General features: G+C 37.3%; 1 protein-coding gene across 1 annotated transcript in view; it reads left to right on the top strand.

Moving 5' to 3' along the window:
* Positions 1-3,082: 3,082 nt before the first annotated feature.
* The window catches only part of farsb (phenylalanyl-tRNA synthetase subunit beta), a 75,553-nt gene continuing 64,141 nt past the window's right edge, over positions 3,083-14,494 (top strand). Inside the window, exons 1-2 of the mRNA XM_028794407.2 lie at positions 3,083-3,207; positions 6,920-6,975. Of these exons, the coding sequence (XP_028650240.1) occupies positions 3,150-3,207; positions 6,920-6,975 (114 nt within the window). The 5' untranslated portion in view covers positions 3,083-3,149. The remainder of the gene's footprint in view (positions 3,208-6,919; positions 6,976-14,494) is intronic.

Here is a 14,494-nt window from a genome sequence, read left to right as displayed (position 1 = left end):
CATTAAAATTTCTGGGAGCTTGGTTGCTGAGGGAATGTACAGTACACAGAGCAAGCTGCAAACGTGATCATAAACAACTGTCTTTAATGAATCCGGTTTGATCTTGTGATATTATTATAGGAAACAGGTTCTCAAATCTTATTTTTTAGAACTTCAGCCAATACCTTGATATTGTTATTCACAAAATATACAAAACGTTGCTGCCCACGATCAGAATTGAGAAATAAAATGGTGGCATTCTGACATCACCAAAATAACAGTAAAAAGCAAAAGAATAATAAAAGTACAAAATACAACAGAAAAAGAACAAATTTGTAGCAGAATGAATTTAAGCAATATATACTCTAAATAATAACTTACAGAAAGAGCAAAATGGCAAATTCCAAAATATTTGAATACTTTTACATCTTTGTATTTACTTTCTAAGCATTGTGCCTCTCATCAATATCATCTTCATCATGGGTTTTCTTTCATGCCTAGAAAAGGAAGAACATGCAGTATACAATCTTTGTTGTCAGGTAAATGTAGGAAATCCATCAGGCTACATAAAAGAAGCTGTATTATGCATTTTATAGATATGGAGAAGGTATTTTACAGGGTGCCAAAAGAAGTGGTGAGATGGGCATTGAGATGGTTCGGTGGATATGAAAAGTTAGTGTTTGTGGGGATGTCAATGTATTAAGAAAGCATGAATGGTGGTCTGGAAAAATAAATTAGAACAGCCAACAAGTTTTGGGGTGAATGGGGGTGTGCACTGAGATCTGATCTACCTGTAAATCCATTGTTTTTCAAGATTGTGATAGAGGCAGTGCTTTTTATCATCCTCAAGAACGTAACTTTTGTACTGGTAATTAACATATTACTAGTTCATGTCATAGTGCACTACTTCAATGAAATTCTTATAAAGCTGGCATATTAACTTTCCTGACCAAAAATGAAAGAATTAGTTACTGAAATTGCATTAGTAACATTTTAAAAGAAATTGTCTCACTTGGATGGGTTCTAAGGGGCAGCATTGTGGTATAGTTGTTATCATTTTTGCACAAAAACCCTTTTTTAAAATCTTAAACTGGGAATACTCCAGGTAGAATTTTTACATTCTCTCTGTCCTTGTGTGGGTTTTGCCCCCCCACAAGTCTTTGATTGAATAAACAGATTCGGATTATGAAATTTTTTTTTTCATTTTCTTCACTATTAGAGGGCTTTTGAATCAACAGACATAGTGAGGGACAGTGAGGCCAAGAGAAGGAGAAAGGGAGACAGCTGTGCAATATGACACACTTGCAGCTGCAGAGATGTCATAAGCCAGTTTGCTCATTTGAGCATGCAGTAATTCTCTTTAGCTCCACTGGGTAAACTGGTACTTTCTGAATCCAAGATCCTGTGTATGTGGCCAGCCTCTGCATGTGAAGATGCAAAATGTAGAAGGGTAGGATTCTAAGTGATTTCTCACTAGTGTCAGCCCTTAATTTTGGCACATCTCCACTGAGGAGTACCTAATATTTTGTCATTTACAAAAGTGTGTGTTACAAACCATCCCTTTTAGAACTTAAAGATAGAAATATTGGTCTGTCAAATTAAAAGCCAGAATAAAGTTTAATGATATAAAAATAATTTGAAAATAACAACATTATTACTACTAAACCCTGCTCCAGTAGTGACTGAGGTTGCAGTAGAACTTCCAGTTAAGTAGTTGGGGCATGTAGTGACCATGATCCTGGGCACCTCCTACAGTTGTGTAGTGGGTAACAGACCCTTTACACATTGGAGGGATTATATAATTTGATTGAGCATCTGGGAACTGCGCAGAAGCACCAGAAAACTGCCTCTAGGAAGGTGGCCTTATATGCCTCGATCCATGGGACACAAATCATGCTATATCTTAATTATAGGCTTTTATATGACAGTATTTTATCTATTTCAAAAAATGACTTGTCAGTTTGATCCACTTCCCTTTCTATAATATTTATGTATGAATGACTATTTGTATTCCATTTGCTTTCACTCCTGATTGCATTGCTCTTTTGTCTACAGCACAACATCAGTCAATCTAAATTGCAGCCATACTGTATATTTATGTATTTAATCAAACACAGCAAATACAGTATATGTTGCAAAGACTCTCATAAAATCCACTACCCATATATGTTACTTAACAATTCATTTCTCTGTTTTTAAAGGGCATTTTGAAATTTACAGTACTTCCAAGACATAGCATTAGGCCAATCCTCATTGTGTGTGAATATCAAGTGGACGCTTCCTTTCGCCTGTTCCCTAAAGGAAGTCTGGTAGCAACAGTTCCTTGTGCAACCAAACAACGTTTTCATTATAAATATTTTACACAAGTCGACGCATATTTGTTGAAGGAAGTCTTGTAATAAGTGTTATCCTGAATATTTCCTTTTTAAATATTTAACATCCGGGATAGTACTAAAATACACACATACCTGAACTGTAACACGTGCTGGAAAAACAAAGCTGAATAAATTCATTACAGCACTTGCTGAATTAACTTGATCCATTACACAGCGAAGTCAACTAAAGCCAACCCCTACAGTACCAATTACAGCAGAGAGGACCAGCTAAGGATCGCCAATTCTAATCATGCACGTATTTTTAACAAACCAGGGTCAAAGGGAAACGGAGACATTCAAAATCCTCAAAGACAGACACAAGACCAAAGTTCTGGTCTCTAAAAGTGCGAGTCACCAGGGCTAGTAATTAAATTACCGTGCCGGTCCGATGATATAACAGTACATGCTGAAAATATATAGTTTGAAACAATAGTAAACAAAAAAATATCGCATCCTTGTACAGTTTTCTGTGTGAAGCATTCAGATTAAATAATCGACTGTACACACAACAACGCCGTTTCAAGTGTTGCTGACTCCTCAGGACCCACATGACGCTCTCTACTTAGTTAATACTTTAGTTGACTAATATTTTGCCTGTTTAGCCATTTAATACATATTTTGCCGGAGAACGTAATTCCCATTTTTCAGATACTAATAAATGTTAGTTAAGGGCGTTACTATGAATTATTAAGATGCGTATTGTTGGATACATAATTATTTTGCTTAGGCCTAATGCTCGTCAGCTAACAGCAAGGTCCTTCTGCTAAGGAAGTTGGCGATCGTGAGCTGGTGACCATGCCGACTGTTAGCGTTAAACGTGATTTGCTTTTCAAAGCTTTAGGGAGAGAGTACAGTGAGTACACAAAAATTATTATATTGTTTATTTGAGTATTTTGTAGAATAATCTGAGTGATTACTTTATATTCGAATGGTATACTCGTGATTTGCTCATATGACACGCAGAGTGCTTTTCTTACAAAAAATGAATGAAGACGTCTTTGACTTTCTTGTCTTTGCAAGGAAATTTCACGGCAGTGGTGTTCTTGTGTAAAAAACTTGAGAATCACAGAAATCTGATATGCAAGTCTTTTATTTTTTTGAGTAATTGGCTAACATGGTTTAAATTGTGTCAGCTGGGCGGAGCGTTCGCTGTCAGTGGATTGCATCATTTGTTCCTACAGTCGCATATTGGCGTTTCAGTGTCTCAGAAATGTGAATAAAGTTAAGCTTATAATAGTTTGATCTCAACGTTGTTATTTAGATTTTACGTCTTTTTTATAAATTGGATGTACAGTGGATATAGAAAAGAATCACCCCCTTCGAAATATTCCCATTTGTTTGCTTTACAGCCTTAAATGAAAACACACAAACCGATATTTTTTCCAGCTTTACTTACACAATGCAGTCTATAACAGCCAAGTGAAAGATATCACAGCTACAGTTTAGAAGAATTTAAAAAAACAAAAATCAAGAAATACTGAGATTAATAAAGGATCACCCCCCCCTCCTAAACAATGTTTGTAAACTCAATCAGGTGTAAGTAACCACCATTTCCATTGCAGACCATGGTTACTGGCTTCCACCTATGATCAATTGTAATGAGTGTGATTAGTGAAGCCTAAAAACAGCTGTTCCTGGAGCTTTCCCTTGCTTGGTAGTGCAACTGACAGCAAACAACTGACTATGGGTAGCAAGCCACTTTCAGAAGATCTCAGGGATAGACATAAGGCAGGAGATGGATACAAAAAAAATCTCAAAGGCTTTATCAATCCCAAGGAGCACAGTAAAGTCCATAATAAAGAAGTGGCAGTTTGGTACTACTAGGACCTGTCCTGAATCTGGCCGTCCCTCCAACCTGGATGGAAGGGCAAGGAGGAAACTGGTAAGAGAGGCTACCAAGAGGCCAATGGACACTTTGAAGGAGTTACAGGATTTTATGGCAAAGAGTGGTCATTGTGTGCATGTGACAACAATTTCACAAGCGCTCCACAATTGTGGCTTGTTTGGGAGGGTCGCAAGGAAAAAGCCACTTCTCAGGAAAGGCCACATTAAGGCTCGTTTGAGCTTTGCCAGAATGCACCTTGAAGATTCTGATGACTAGTGGAAAAAGGTCTTATGGTCAGATGAGACCAAAATCGAACTCTTTGGCCTCAATACCTAACGGTACACCTGGCGGAAATCCAATGCAGCTCACCGTCCACAACACACCATACCTGCAGTTAAGCATAGAGGTGGCAGCATCCTGTTGTGGGGGTGTTTCTTTGCTGCAGGGCCTGGGGCTATCGTTAGGGTAGAAGGAAAAATGGATGGGGCAAAATACCGTCAAATTCTTGAGGAAAACCTGCTACCCTCTGCCATAAAGTTGAAGATGGGCAGAATGGTCACCTTTCAACACGACAACGACAAGCACACAGCAAAATTGACCACACAGTGGCCAAAGGAGAAAAAAGTGAATGTCCTCGTGTGGCCCAGACCTAAATCCCATTGAAAATCTGTGGAAAGATTTGAAGATATCAGTCCACCAACGCTCACCATCCAATTTGACCGAACTTGGAACAGTTCTGTAAAGAAGTGTGGGCAAATATTGCTCAATCTAGATATGCAAGGCTGATAGAGAAGTATCCCAGCAGACTCAAGGCAGTCATTAAAGCAAAAGGTGGTTCAACAAAATATTGACAGGGGGGTGGGGTCTTAATCAGTGGCTTCAGTGGTGGTCTTAATGTTTGGCATGTGCCAAAAATTGAAGAACCCTTTTCTAGCTGTGAATTATTGTGGTGTGAACATTACATTTTTATGTACCTTCCTGCATAAGGTCCTGGCAGTTTTTTTTGTTACTGATTCAACTATAACTTACTTTGTATTGTAGAATACAATATTGTGGAGTACAATGTGAGGCAATGTCAAAAATCTGAAGCTGAAGCTGATCTAAACATCGATTTGCTATCAGGTCAATCATGCAGAACACTGAAGAAAACCCTTAATATGTATAGCTATATTTCATTGCTAAATATACATATAGCATGGAAATGACAATCAAATTTCCACTAGTGCTGAAATACGCAGGACCTATCAGTGGACATGCTTACTGTATTTTCTTACAACAGTGTGCAGTTAAAGAAATTATACTTTACAGTTTAGGGTCTGGTAAAAAAGATTGTGAATAATAAATTTAGGGTCTACTAAAAAAAAGACTATGAATAATAAAAACATTAATATCCTCACTCCTACTGCTGCACAGATTAAACAACATTCTCTGCAATTCACTGTATAGAGGTTGTATAACTTTTATATGAATATACTTAAAACATTATAGAAAATAACATTTTAAATTCATCAATCTGTAAAGGAAATGTTTGGTTTAATTGAACAGATATATGTCTGATTTCTAGTCAGTCATTTATTTCATATTTGTGAGGCAAATCTGAACATAGCTCACCTTAGCCAAAGATGAATTAATTCCATCCATTTTATAACCTTGTCTAGACTAGTATTCTGGTAGCATCAAATCAAATTAACGATCACTGCAAGATGATTTGGTAAACCAGCTTAGAGTCATGTCTCCAAACATTATAAAACACTGAAAATAATGTTGAAAAAGGAATAAAATACATTTCTGCTGAGCACTTTAAGTTTAAAAGTACATAAACCTTCATTAGAAACCGCTTGAGTAGATGCAGTATCATTTGTGAAGGGGAATGTTTTTCCTACAGACTGAAGTAAAACATGGATGTGGCTTAGTGAATATTGTTTGTTTTTAGTAATATTAGTACATTTAAAACAAATGCATTTTGAATATGCTGATATAATATTTTTCAGTATGTTCTTGTTTAGATATAAATTATGTGATTCAGCTCTAGTTAATCAAAGAGAAGTATATATATTTGTACCTCATCAGCAGTCATTTTACCATTTCACAGATAGAACTTATTTTTAGACACAGGATACAAATCATTTCCCATGTAGGGTTTGTTTTGGTTTTTCTAGCCTGCCCCCAGCTGGTAACAGCACAAACCTCTCTATCCCCAGAAACAATTTCTAGCTCTTTTAGGGGAAATTTCAAGGCCAGATGTGTATTATGTTTCCTCCTGTATATGATCTCTGTACTTGCTATGATAAGGGTGGTAGTTGGATGTGGTAACATTCAATTGACTAGCATTTGTTGGACAGATCTGTATGTGCTAAACATTGACAATAGGGGATTATGCATTATACATTTGTCGGAGTATTTTAATTGGTAGTAATTCAGTAATTTTACATATTCCTTAAAAATAGTGTAACATTGCAAAATCAATCAAATATTTTTAGATTGGGGGAAATATTTCGTTTCACTTATGTAAATATTTTTAGCATAGAATAAAAAGTGGTAAATGACAATTGATCAAATAGATTTTTGGTTGTGTATAAATAATCCTCTATTTAAAAATAATTAACATTTTTTCAATCAAGTATTTGTAAAAGCTGTCAAACTTAGTATGACATGGTAATATGGGATTAATAAAGTATCTGTCTATCTATCTTATAATCAAATTATTTTTTTTTAACTTCTCCAATATTTTGTTTTGTAGCTGATGAGGAGTTTGATGAACTCTGCTTTGAGTTTGGACTTGAACTGGATGAAATCGTAAGAAGTTTTTGTGTTTTATGTTATAACTGACTCATTTTCAGTTATAGTAAGCTATATTTTTATGAAATAAATATGTGTTCGTTGGGACCACAAAATGAATCATAAATTTAAAAGCAATTATTTGAACCACGCTATACACACCATGCAGTTCATGACAAAGTTTGGAAGAAATTCGAATAACTTTAGTGTTAAAAATTAGTATACTCGTATATTTATACTATATACATAGAACATACTTAATATTTATGTCTATGTACACAGAAATTCCAATAATTAAGCTGATAATCCTGAAAATATTTGGCAGTGATTGTAGAGTCTAAAAAAGTAGATTCATTAATATATATATATATATATATATACTAGCAAAATACCCGCGCTTCGCAGCGGAGAAGTAGTGTGTTAAAGAGGTTATGAAAAAAAAAGGAAACATTTTAAAAATAACGTAACATGATTGTCAATGTAATTGTGTTGTCATTGTTATAACTGTTGCTGTCTTTTATATATATATATATATATATATATATATATATATATATATTATATATATATAATATACACACACACATAAACATTTATATACATATACATATATATACATATCTACATATACACATCTACATATATATACATACATACATAAACACACACATAAGACTTACTGAGTGAAACGGGCTTTCATTGACAATCATGTTACGTTATTTTTAAAATGTTTCCTTTTTTTTCATAACCTCTTTAACACACTACTTCTCCGCTGCAAAGCGCGGGTATTTTGCTAGTATATATATATATATATATATATATATATATATATATATATATATACACATATACACACATACATGCAGTTTTAATAACACAGAAATCAATATAAACATTAACATCATTATCATATGAGAATATGAAGTAATATATAAGAAGCACATTTCATATAAATATAAATTATTAAACAGTAAAATCTTCTTCTGTAATTTGCTACCGTGGCAATTTGTGTGTCTGTCCAGGATTTTAAATGACCTGTAGCTTGCAAACCGTTTCACCTATACACTTGAAATGTGGTACACATATAGTACGTCACGTCTACTATCCGCTTTATGGGTGATGATTGTTTTAGTCTTTTTATCTTTATTTTATTTTATTGTAGAATCAACTCCTATCTGCGCACAGCAGGGCAGCCGTGGGCGGATGCGTATGGTGTATTCACTCCATGTTATCGTGCATTGCGCTGTCAGTGGTATTTTGATAAAAGAATTTGAACAACATATAAGAAGCGTATAAATTATTAAACAGTAAAACATTAACATTTAAGAAGTAAAGTTACATTAAGTACTACTGCAGTGCCTTCGGGTATACCTCATTTTTTGTTTGCCCATTACATGCTTAAATGTATACATTTTTTGGTGCACCTACCCGAGAACACGCGACATATAACCGAGCGTGGGAGAAGCATGGATTTTAAACACGCGTTGAGTTGATCTGCTGGTCTCCCTCGTGGAATAACTGGTAATGTTTGACTAAAATCTACAGCGAGTAAAACGACATTACCTCCTATTTTTTTTTTTACGATCTCTGAGATCTTGCTTTTTTCGGTTCAAGGCTTCATAAGCTCTTTTATGTTGTATGGTGTACTTATCCCAAACCATCATCTTTGAATGTTGCAAGACTTTCGCCTTGTATGTAGATCGGGGTAATAACATTCATTGCATTCCTAGTCTGAATCACAATGTGATTGTATGGGTGGTTACCTGGCACTGTAGGGTTGCCACCCGTCCTTTAAAATACGGAATCGTGCCGCGTTTGAGAATGAAATTGCGCGTCCCGTTTTGAATCAATACTGGACGGGATTTATCCCGTATTTTTTTTATCATTTTTTTTTTAAAGCAGCGTCTCATGCAAATCATCCCACACGCATTTTATGAAGATGCCTCCTTTCCTACTTTTGATTGGGTAATACTTGATGTCATCGTTAGTTTGATTGGTGTTTTTAACTGTCCAGTGAGGAGGGCGTGTCTTTTAAGTACAGTCTGCAAAGTGTTGGCACTGAGATGTGGCGTCAGCGCCATACTTGAAGCCCCTAACGTTGCGGTCAGCAAGTCGGCTAACATCCGCCATGTGCCGTCTTTCAGTTGCGAGAAGCAGATCATAGAATGGTTGAAACTGTTGCCCCTAACGTTGCGCCACGGCGTGTGGTTCGTTTATACCTCGTGTGTTCTCATTAAACTTTTATCTCGCGAATATGTTATTGCAATCCGCAGCGGGAGCGTTTCTATAAACTTAATTTAAACTTACGTTTTACACCGTGCTTTCTTTCCCTTATGAACATGCTTGTATGCTTAACTCGCTCCGTTCTCAATTGTTTAATTAATTTTTTGCTCTTAGCTGTTCGCGGCTCTTCCTCCATTTCCCCCTACTTCGTTCTTTTATCTCGCGAATATGTTATTGCAATCCTTAACGGGAGCGTTTCAATAAACTGATTGAAAATAGTTTTGCATTTACCTTTTTAGTAAAAGGCGAGCTTTTAAGCCTGAGAAATCAGCCCGTAAATGCACATGTGACTTGTGCTGTAAATCTCTTCCTTGTTTTTAGTTCACGTGATTACGTAGGAGGCGTGATGACGCGATACGTGACTCCGCCTCCTCCATTACAGTGTATGGACAAAAAATATGTTCCAGTTATGACCATTACGCTTTGAATTTCGAAATGAAACCTGCCTAACTTTTGTAAGTAAGCTGTAAGGAATGAGCCTGCCAAATTTCAGCCTTCCACCTACACGGGAAGTTGGAGAATTAGTGATGAGTGAGTCAGTGAGTCAGTCAGTCAGTCAGTGAGGGCTTTGCCTTTTATTATTATAGATATATATATATATATATATATATATATATATATATATATATATATATATATATATATATATATATATATATATACTGTATATACTGTATACAATGTGTGTATATATATATATATATATATATATATATATATATACAGTATATATACGTGTGTATATGTAAATAAAAATAGAATGAAATAATTTGCAACTCTCATAAACCCGTATATTATTAATAATAGAACACAGAAAACATATCAAATGTTGAAACTGAGACATTTTACTATTTCATGAAAAATATTAGCTCAGTTTGAATTTGATGGCAGTAACATGTTCCAAAAAAGTTGGGACAGGGTATCAAAAGGCTGGAAAAGTAAGTTGTACTAAATGAAACAGCTGGAGGAACATTTTGTAATTTAATTAGACTACAGTAATCCCTCCTCCATCGCGGGGGTTGCATTCCAGACCCCCCCGCGAAAGGTGAAAATCTGCGAAGTAGAAACCATATGTTTATATGGTTATTTTTATATTGTCATGCTTGGGTCACAGATTTTCACAGAAACACAGGAGGTTGTAGAGAGACAGGAACGTTTTTCAAACACTGCAAACAAACATTTGTCTCTTTTTCAAAAGTTTAAACTGTGCTCCATGACAAGACAGAGATGACAGTTCTGTCTCACAATTAAAAGAATGCAAACATATCTTCCTCTTCAAAGGAGTGCGCGTCAGGAGCAGAGACTGTCAGAAAGAGAGAGGAAAGCAAACAAATCAATAGGGCTGTTTGGCTTTTAAGTATGCGAAGCACTGCGGCACAAAGCTGTTGAAGGCGGCAGCTCACACCCCCTCCGTCAGGAGCAGAGAGAGAGACAGAGAAAAACAAACAATCAAAAATCAATACGTGCCCTTCGAGCTTTTAAGTATGCGAAGCACCGTGCACGAAGCAGCTGCACAGAAGCTAGCAACGTGAAGATAATCTTTTAGCATTTTTAGACGAGCGTCCCTATCGTCTAGGTGTGCGAACAGCCCCCCTGCTCAATCCCCCTACGTCAGGATCAGAGAAAGTCAGCGCGAGAGAGAGAAAAGTAAGTTGGGTAGCTTCTCAGCCATCTGCCAATAGAGTCCCTTGTATGAAATCAACTGGGCAAACCAACTGAGGAAGCATGTACCAGAAATTAAAAGACCCATTGTCCTCAGAAATCCGCGAACCAGCAAAAAATCCGCGATATATATTTAAATATGCTTACATATAAAATCCGCGATAGAGTGAAGCCGCGAAAGGCGAAGCGCAATATAGTGAGGGATTACTGTAATTGGTAACAGGTCAGTAACATGACTGAGTATAAAAGGAGTGTCTTAGAGAGACAGTCTCTCAGAAGTAAAGATGGGCAGTGGTTCACCAATCTGCAAAAAACTGCACCTATAAATTGTGGAACAATTGCAGAATAATGTTCCTCAACGTAAACTTGAGAAGACTTTGAATATCTCTTAATCTACAGTACTTAATATCATTAAAAGATTCAGAGACTCTGGAGAAATCTCTCTGTGCAAGGGGTAAGGCCGAAAATCAATATTGGATGCCTGTGGTCTTCAGGCCCTCAGGCAGCACTGCATTAAAAAACAGGCATGATTCTATCATGGAAATCACTGCATGGGCTTAGGAGCACTTCCAGAAATCATTGTCTGTGAACACAGTTCACCATGCCGTCCACAAATGCAAGTTAAAGCTCTGGCATGCAAAGAAGAAGGCATATGTGAGCATGATTCAGAAATGCCACTGTCTTCTCTGGGCCAAAGCTCATTTAAGATGGACTGAGGCAAAGTGTAAAACTGTTCTGTGGTCACACAAATCAAAATTTGAAATTTTTTTGGAAAACATGGAGCCACATCCTCCAGACTAAAGAGGAGAGGGACCATCTGGTTTATTACCAGCACTCAGTTGAAATGCCTGCATCTCCGATTGTATGCTGATGCGTTAGTGACAATGGAATTGGCACCTTGCACATTTGGAAAGACACCATCAATGCTGAAAGATATATACAGGTATTAGAGCAACATATTCCCCCATTCAGATGATGTCTTTTTCAGAGAAGGCCTTTGCATATTTCAGCAAGACAATGATAAACCACATACTGTATCTATTACAACAACATGGCTTCATAGTAGAATAGTCCAGGTGTTGAACTGGCCTGCCTGCAGTCCAGACCTTTCACCAATTAAAAATATTTGGTACATCATGAAAAAATACGACAGAGAAGACCCAGGACTGTTAAGCAGCAAGAATCCCATATCAGATAAGAATAGGACAACATTCCTCTCCCAAAAGTTCAGCAACTGGTCTCCTCAGTTCACTGAGATTTATGAACAGTGGAAAACATGGTCCTGCCCCAACGTTTTGAGAATTGGGGTTGTGTGTGTGTATGTATATATATATATATATATATATATATACACAGGCAGTCCCCGGGTTACGTACGAGATAAGGACTGTTAGTTTGTACTTAAGTTGAATTTGTATGTAAGTCGGAACAGGTACATTATTTTAATAAATGTTATTGTTGATCGACTGTAACCAAGTGCTCTGCCAATAAATGATGGAGTTTCACCTCTTTCTGACCTTTTTACTATTTCTACTTTATTTTCAATGTTGATGGTTTTTCTCTTCTTTACTGTATCACCAGCACTTGCATCAGATTTGTGTTTCAGAGACATTCTTGAAGGGTGAAGACAAAAGGTTAAGATGAGCTCTTCTGTACAGCACTGTACACGCTATCACAGCAGATTAGGCACCAATCGTCAACACGTCTGATGTATAGGGTGGTCCAGATCTAAATATGCAATTTTCATTACGCTATAACTTATTCAGTTTATTACATAGAAAATCACCCGAAAAATCCTGGACCATCGAGAAGTGTGTGAACTGACGACACGAAGAATCGTCCCCACGCCGAACTGGAATCGTCCCCGCATAAATCAAAGTCATCCAGACGATCTGGATCTGCAGAATTAGATCTGGACCACCCTGTACTGACAAGAGACGACTTCCTGCTATGTGCGTAACAGTACAAGCAGGCTTGCTATTGAGAATGAATGGGGGCAGCGAGGGGCGGTTCATCACCAGCCCACATCACAGTCACCTCCACTGCAGTATGCTGTCTGCAGTGACCCGCCTCAACACGCAGCCATCCGAGGCACACTACAATGCTACCCCCCGCCTCCCCGTTCACCCTCAATGGCCTCCGTTCAGCCACAACAGGGTCACCACTTGCAGCGGGTGGCGGGCAGTGAAACCACTTGCCGCCGGGAGCCACCCGACGGACACTACACTGCGCGAGCAGCGAAATTGACCCCCTCCAGCCTCCGTCCAGCCACTGCTTGCAGCGTCCCCGGGCCGAAGATGACGGAGCAGCAGTTACTGAGGCGCATGCGTCGCAGCTGCGGCCCCGTTCGTATGTTGTAGGTCGGGTGTCCGTAACCTGGGGACTACCTGTATATATATCTATATCTATATATATATATCTATATATACTGTATATATATCTATATATCTATCTATATATATGTATATATATCTATATATATATATGTATATATGTGTGTATATATATATATATATATATATATATATATACATATATATATATATGTATATATGTGTATATATATATGTGTGTGTGTATATATACAGTATATATGTGAATGTATATATATACACATATATACAAATACATATACAGTCATATGAAAAGTTTGGGAACCCCTCTTAATTCTTTGGATTTTTGTTTATCATTGGCTGAGCTTTCAGAGTAGCAACTTCCTTTTAATATATGACATGCCTTATGTAGACAGGTGCATAAATTTGGGCACCCCAAAAGAGATATTACATCAATACTTAGTTGAGCCTCCTTTTGCAAATGCCTCTGGACACCTCCTATAGCCTTTGATAAGTGTCTAGATTCTGGATGGAGGTATTTTTGAGCATTCTTCCATACAAAATCTCTCCAGTTCAGTTAAATTAGACAGCTGCCAAGCATGGACAGCCTGCTTCAAATCATCCCATAGATTTTCGATGATATTCAAGTCAGGGGACTGTGACGGCCATTCCAGAACATTGTACTTCTCCCTCTGCATGAATGCCTTTGTAGATTTCGATGTTTTGGGTCATTGTCTTGTTGGAATATCCAACCCCTACGTAACTTCAACTTTGTGACTGATGCTTGAACATTATCCTGAAGAATTTGTTGATATTGGGTTGAATTCATCCGACCCTTGACTTTAACAAGGGCCCCAGGCCCTGAAATAGCCACACAGCTCCACAACATGATGGAACCTCCACCAAATTTGACAGTAGGTAGCAGGTGTTTTTCTTGGAATGTGGTGTACTTCTTCCGCCATGCAAAGCGCTTTTTGTTATGACCAAATAACTCAATTTTTGCCTCATCAGTCCAAAGCACTTTGTTCCAAAATGAATCTGGCTTGTCTAATTGAGCATTTGCATACAACAAGCGAGTCTGTGGCATGAGTGCAGAAAGGGCTTCTTTCTCATCACTCTACCATACAGATGTTCTTTGTACAAATTGCACTGAATTGTAGAACGATGTACAGATACACCAAATGCAGCAAGATGTTCTTGCAGGTCTTTGGAGGTGATCTGTGGGTTGTCTGTAACCATTCTCACTATCCTGTGCATATG

Source organism: Erpetoichthys calabaricus, chromosome 2, assembly GCF_900747795.2.
Source record: "Erpetoichthys calabaricus chromosome 2, fErpCal1.3, whole genome shotgun sequence".
Taxonomy (NCBI): Eukaryota; Metazoa; Chordata; class Cladistia; order Polypteriformes; family Polypteridae; genus Erpetoichthys; species Erpetoichthys calabaricus.
Note: the sequence above shows the minus strand (reverse complement) of the source record. Positions and strands in the feature narration are given on the sequence as shown.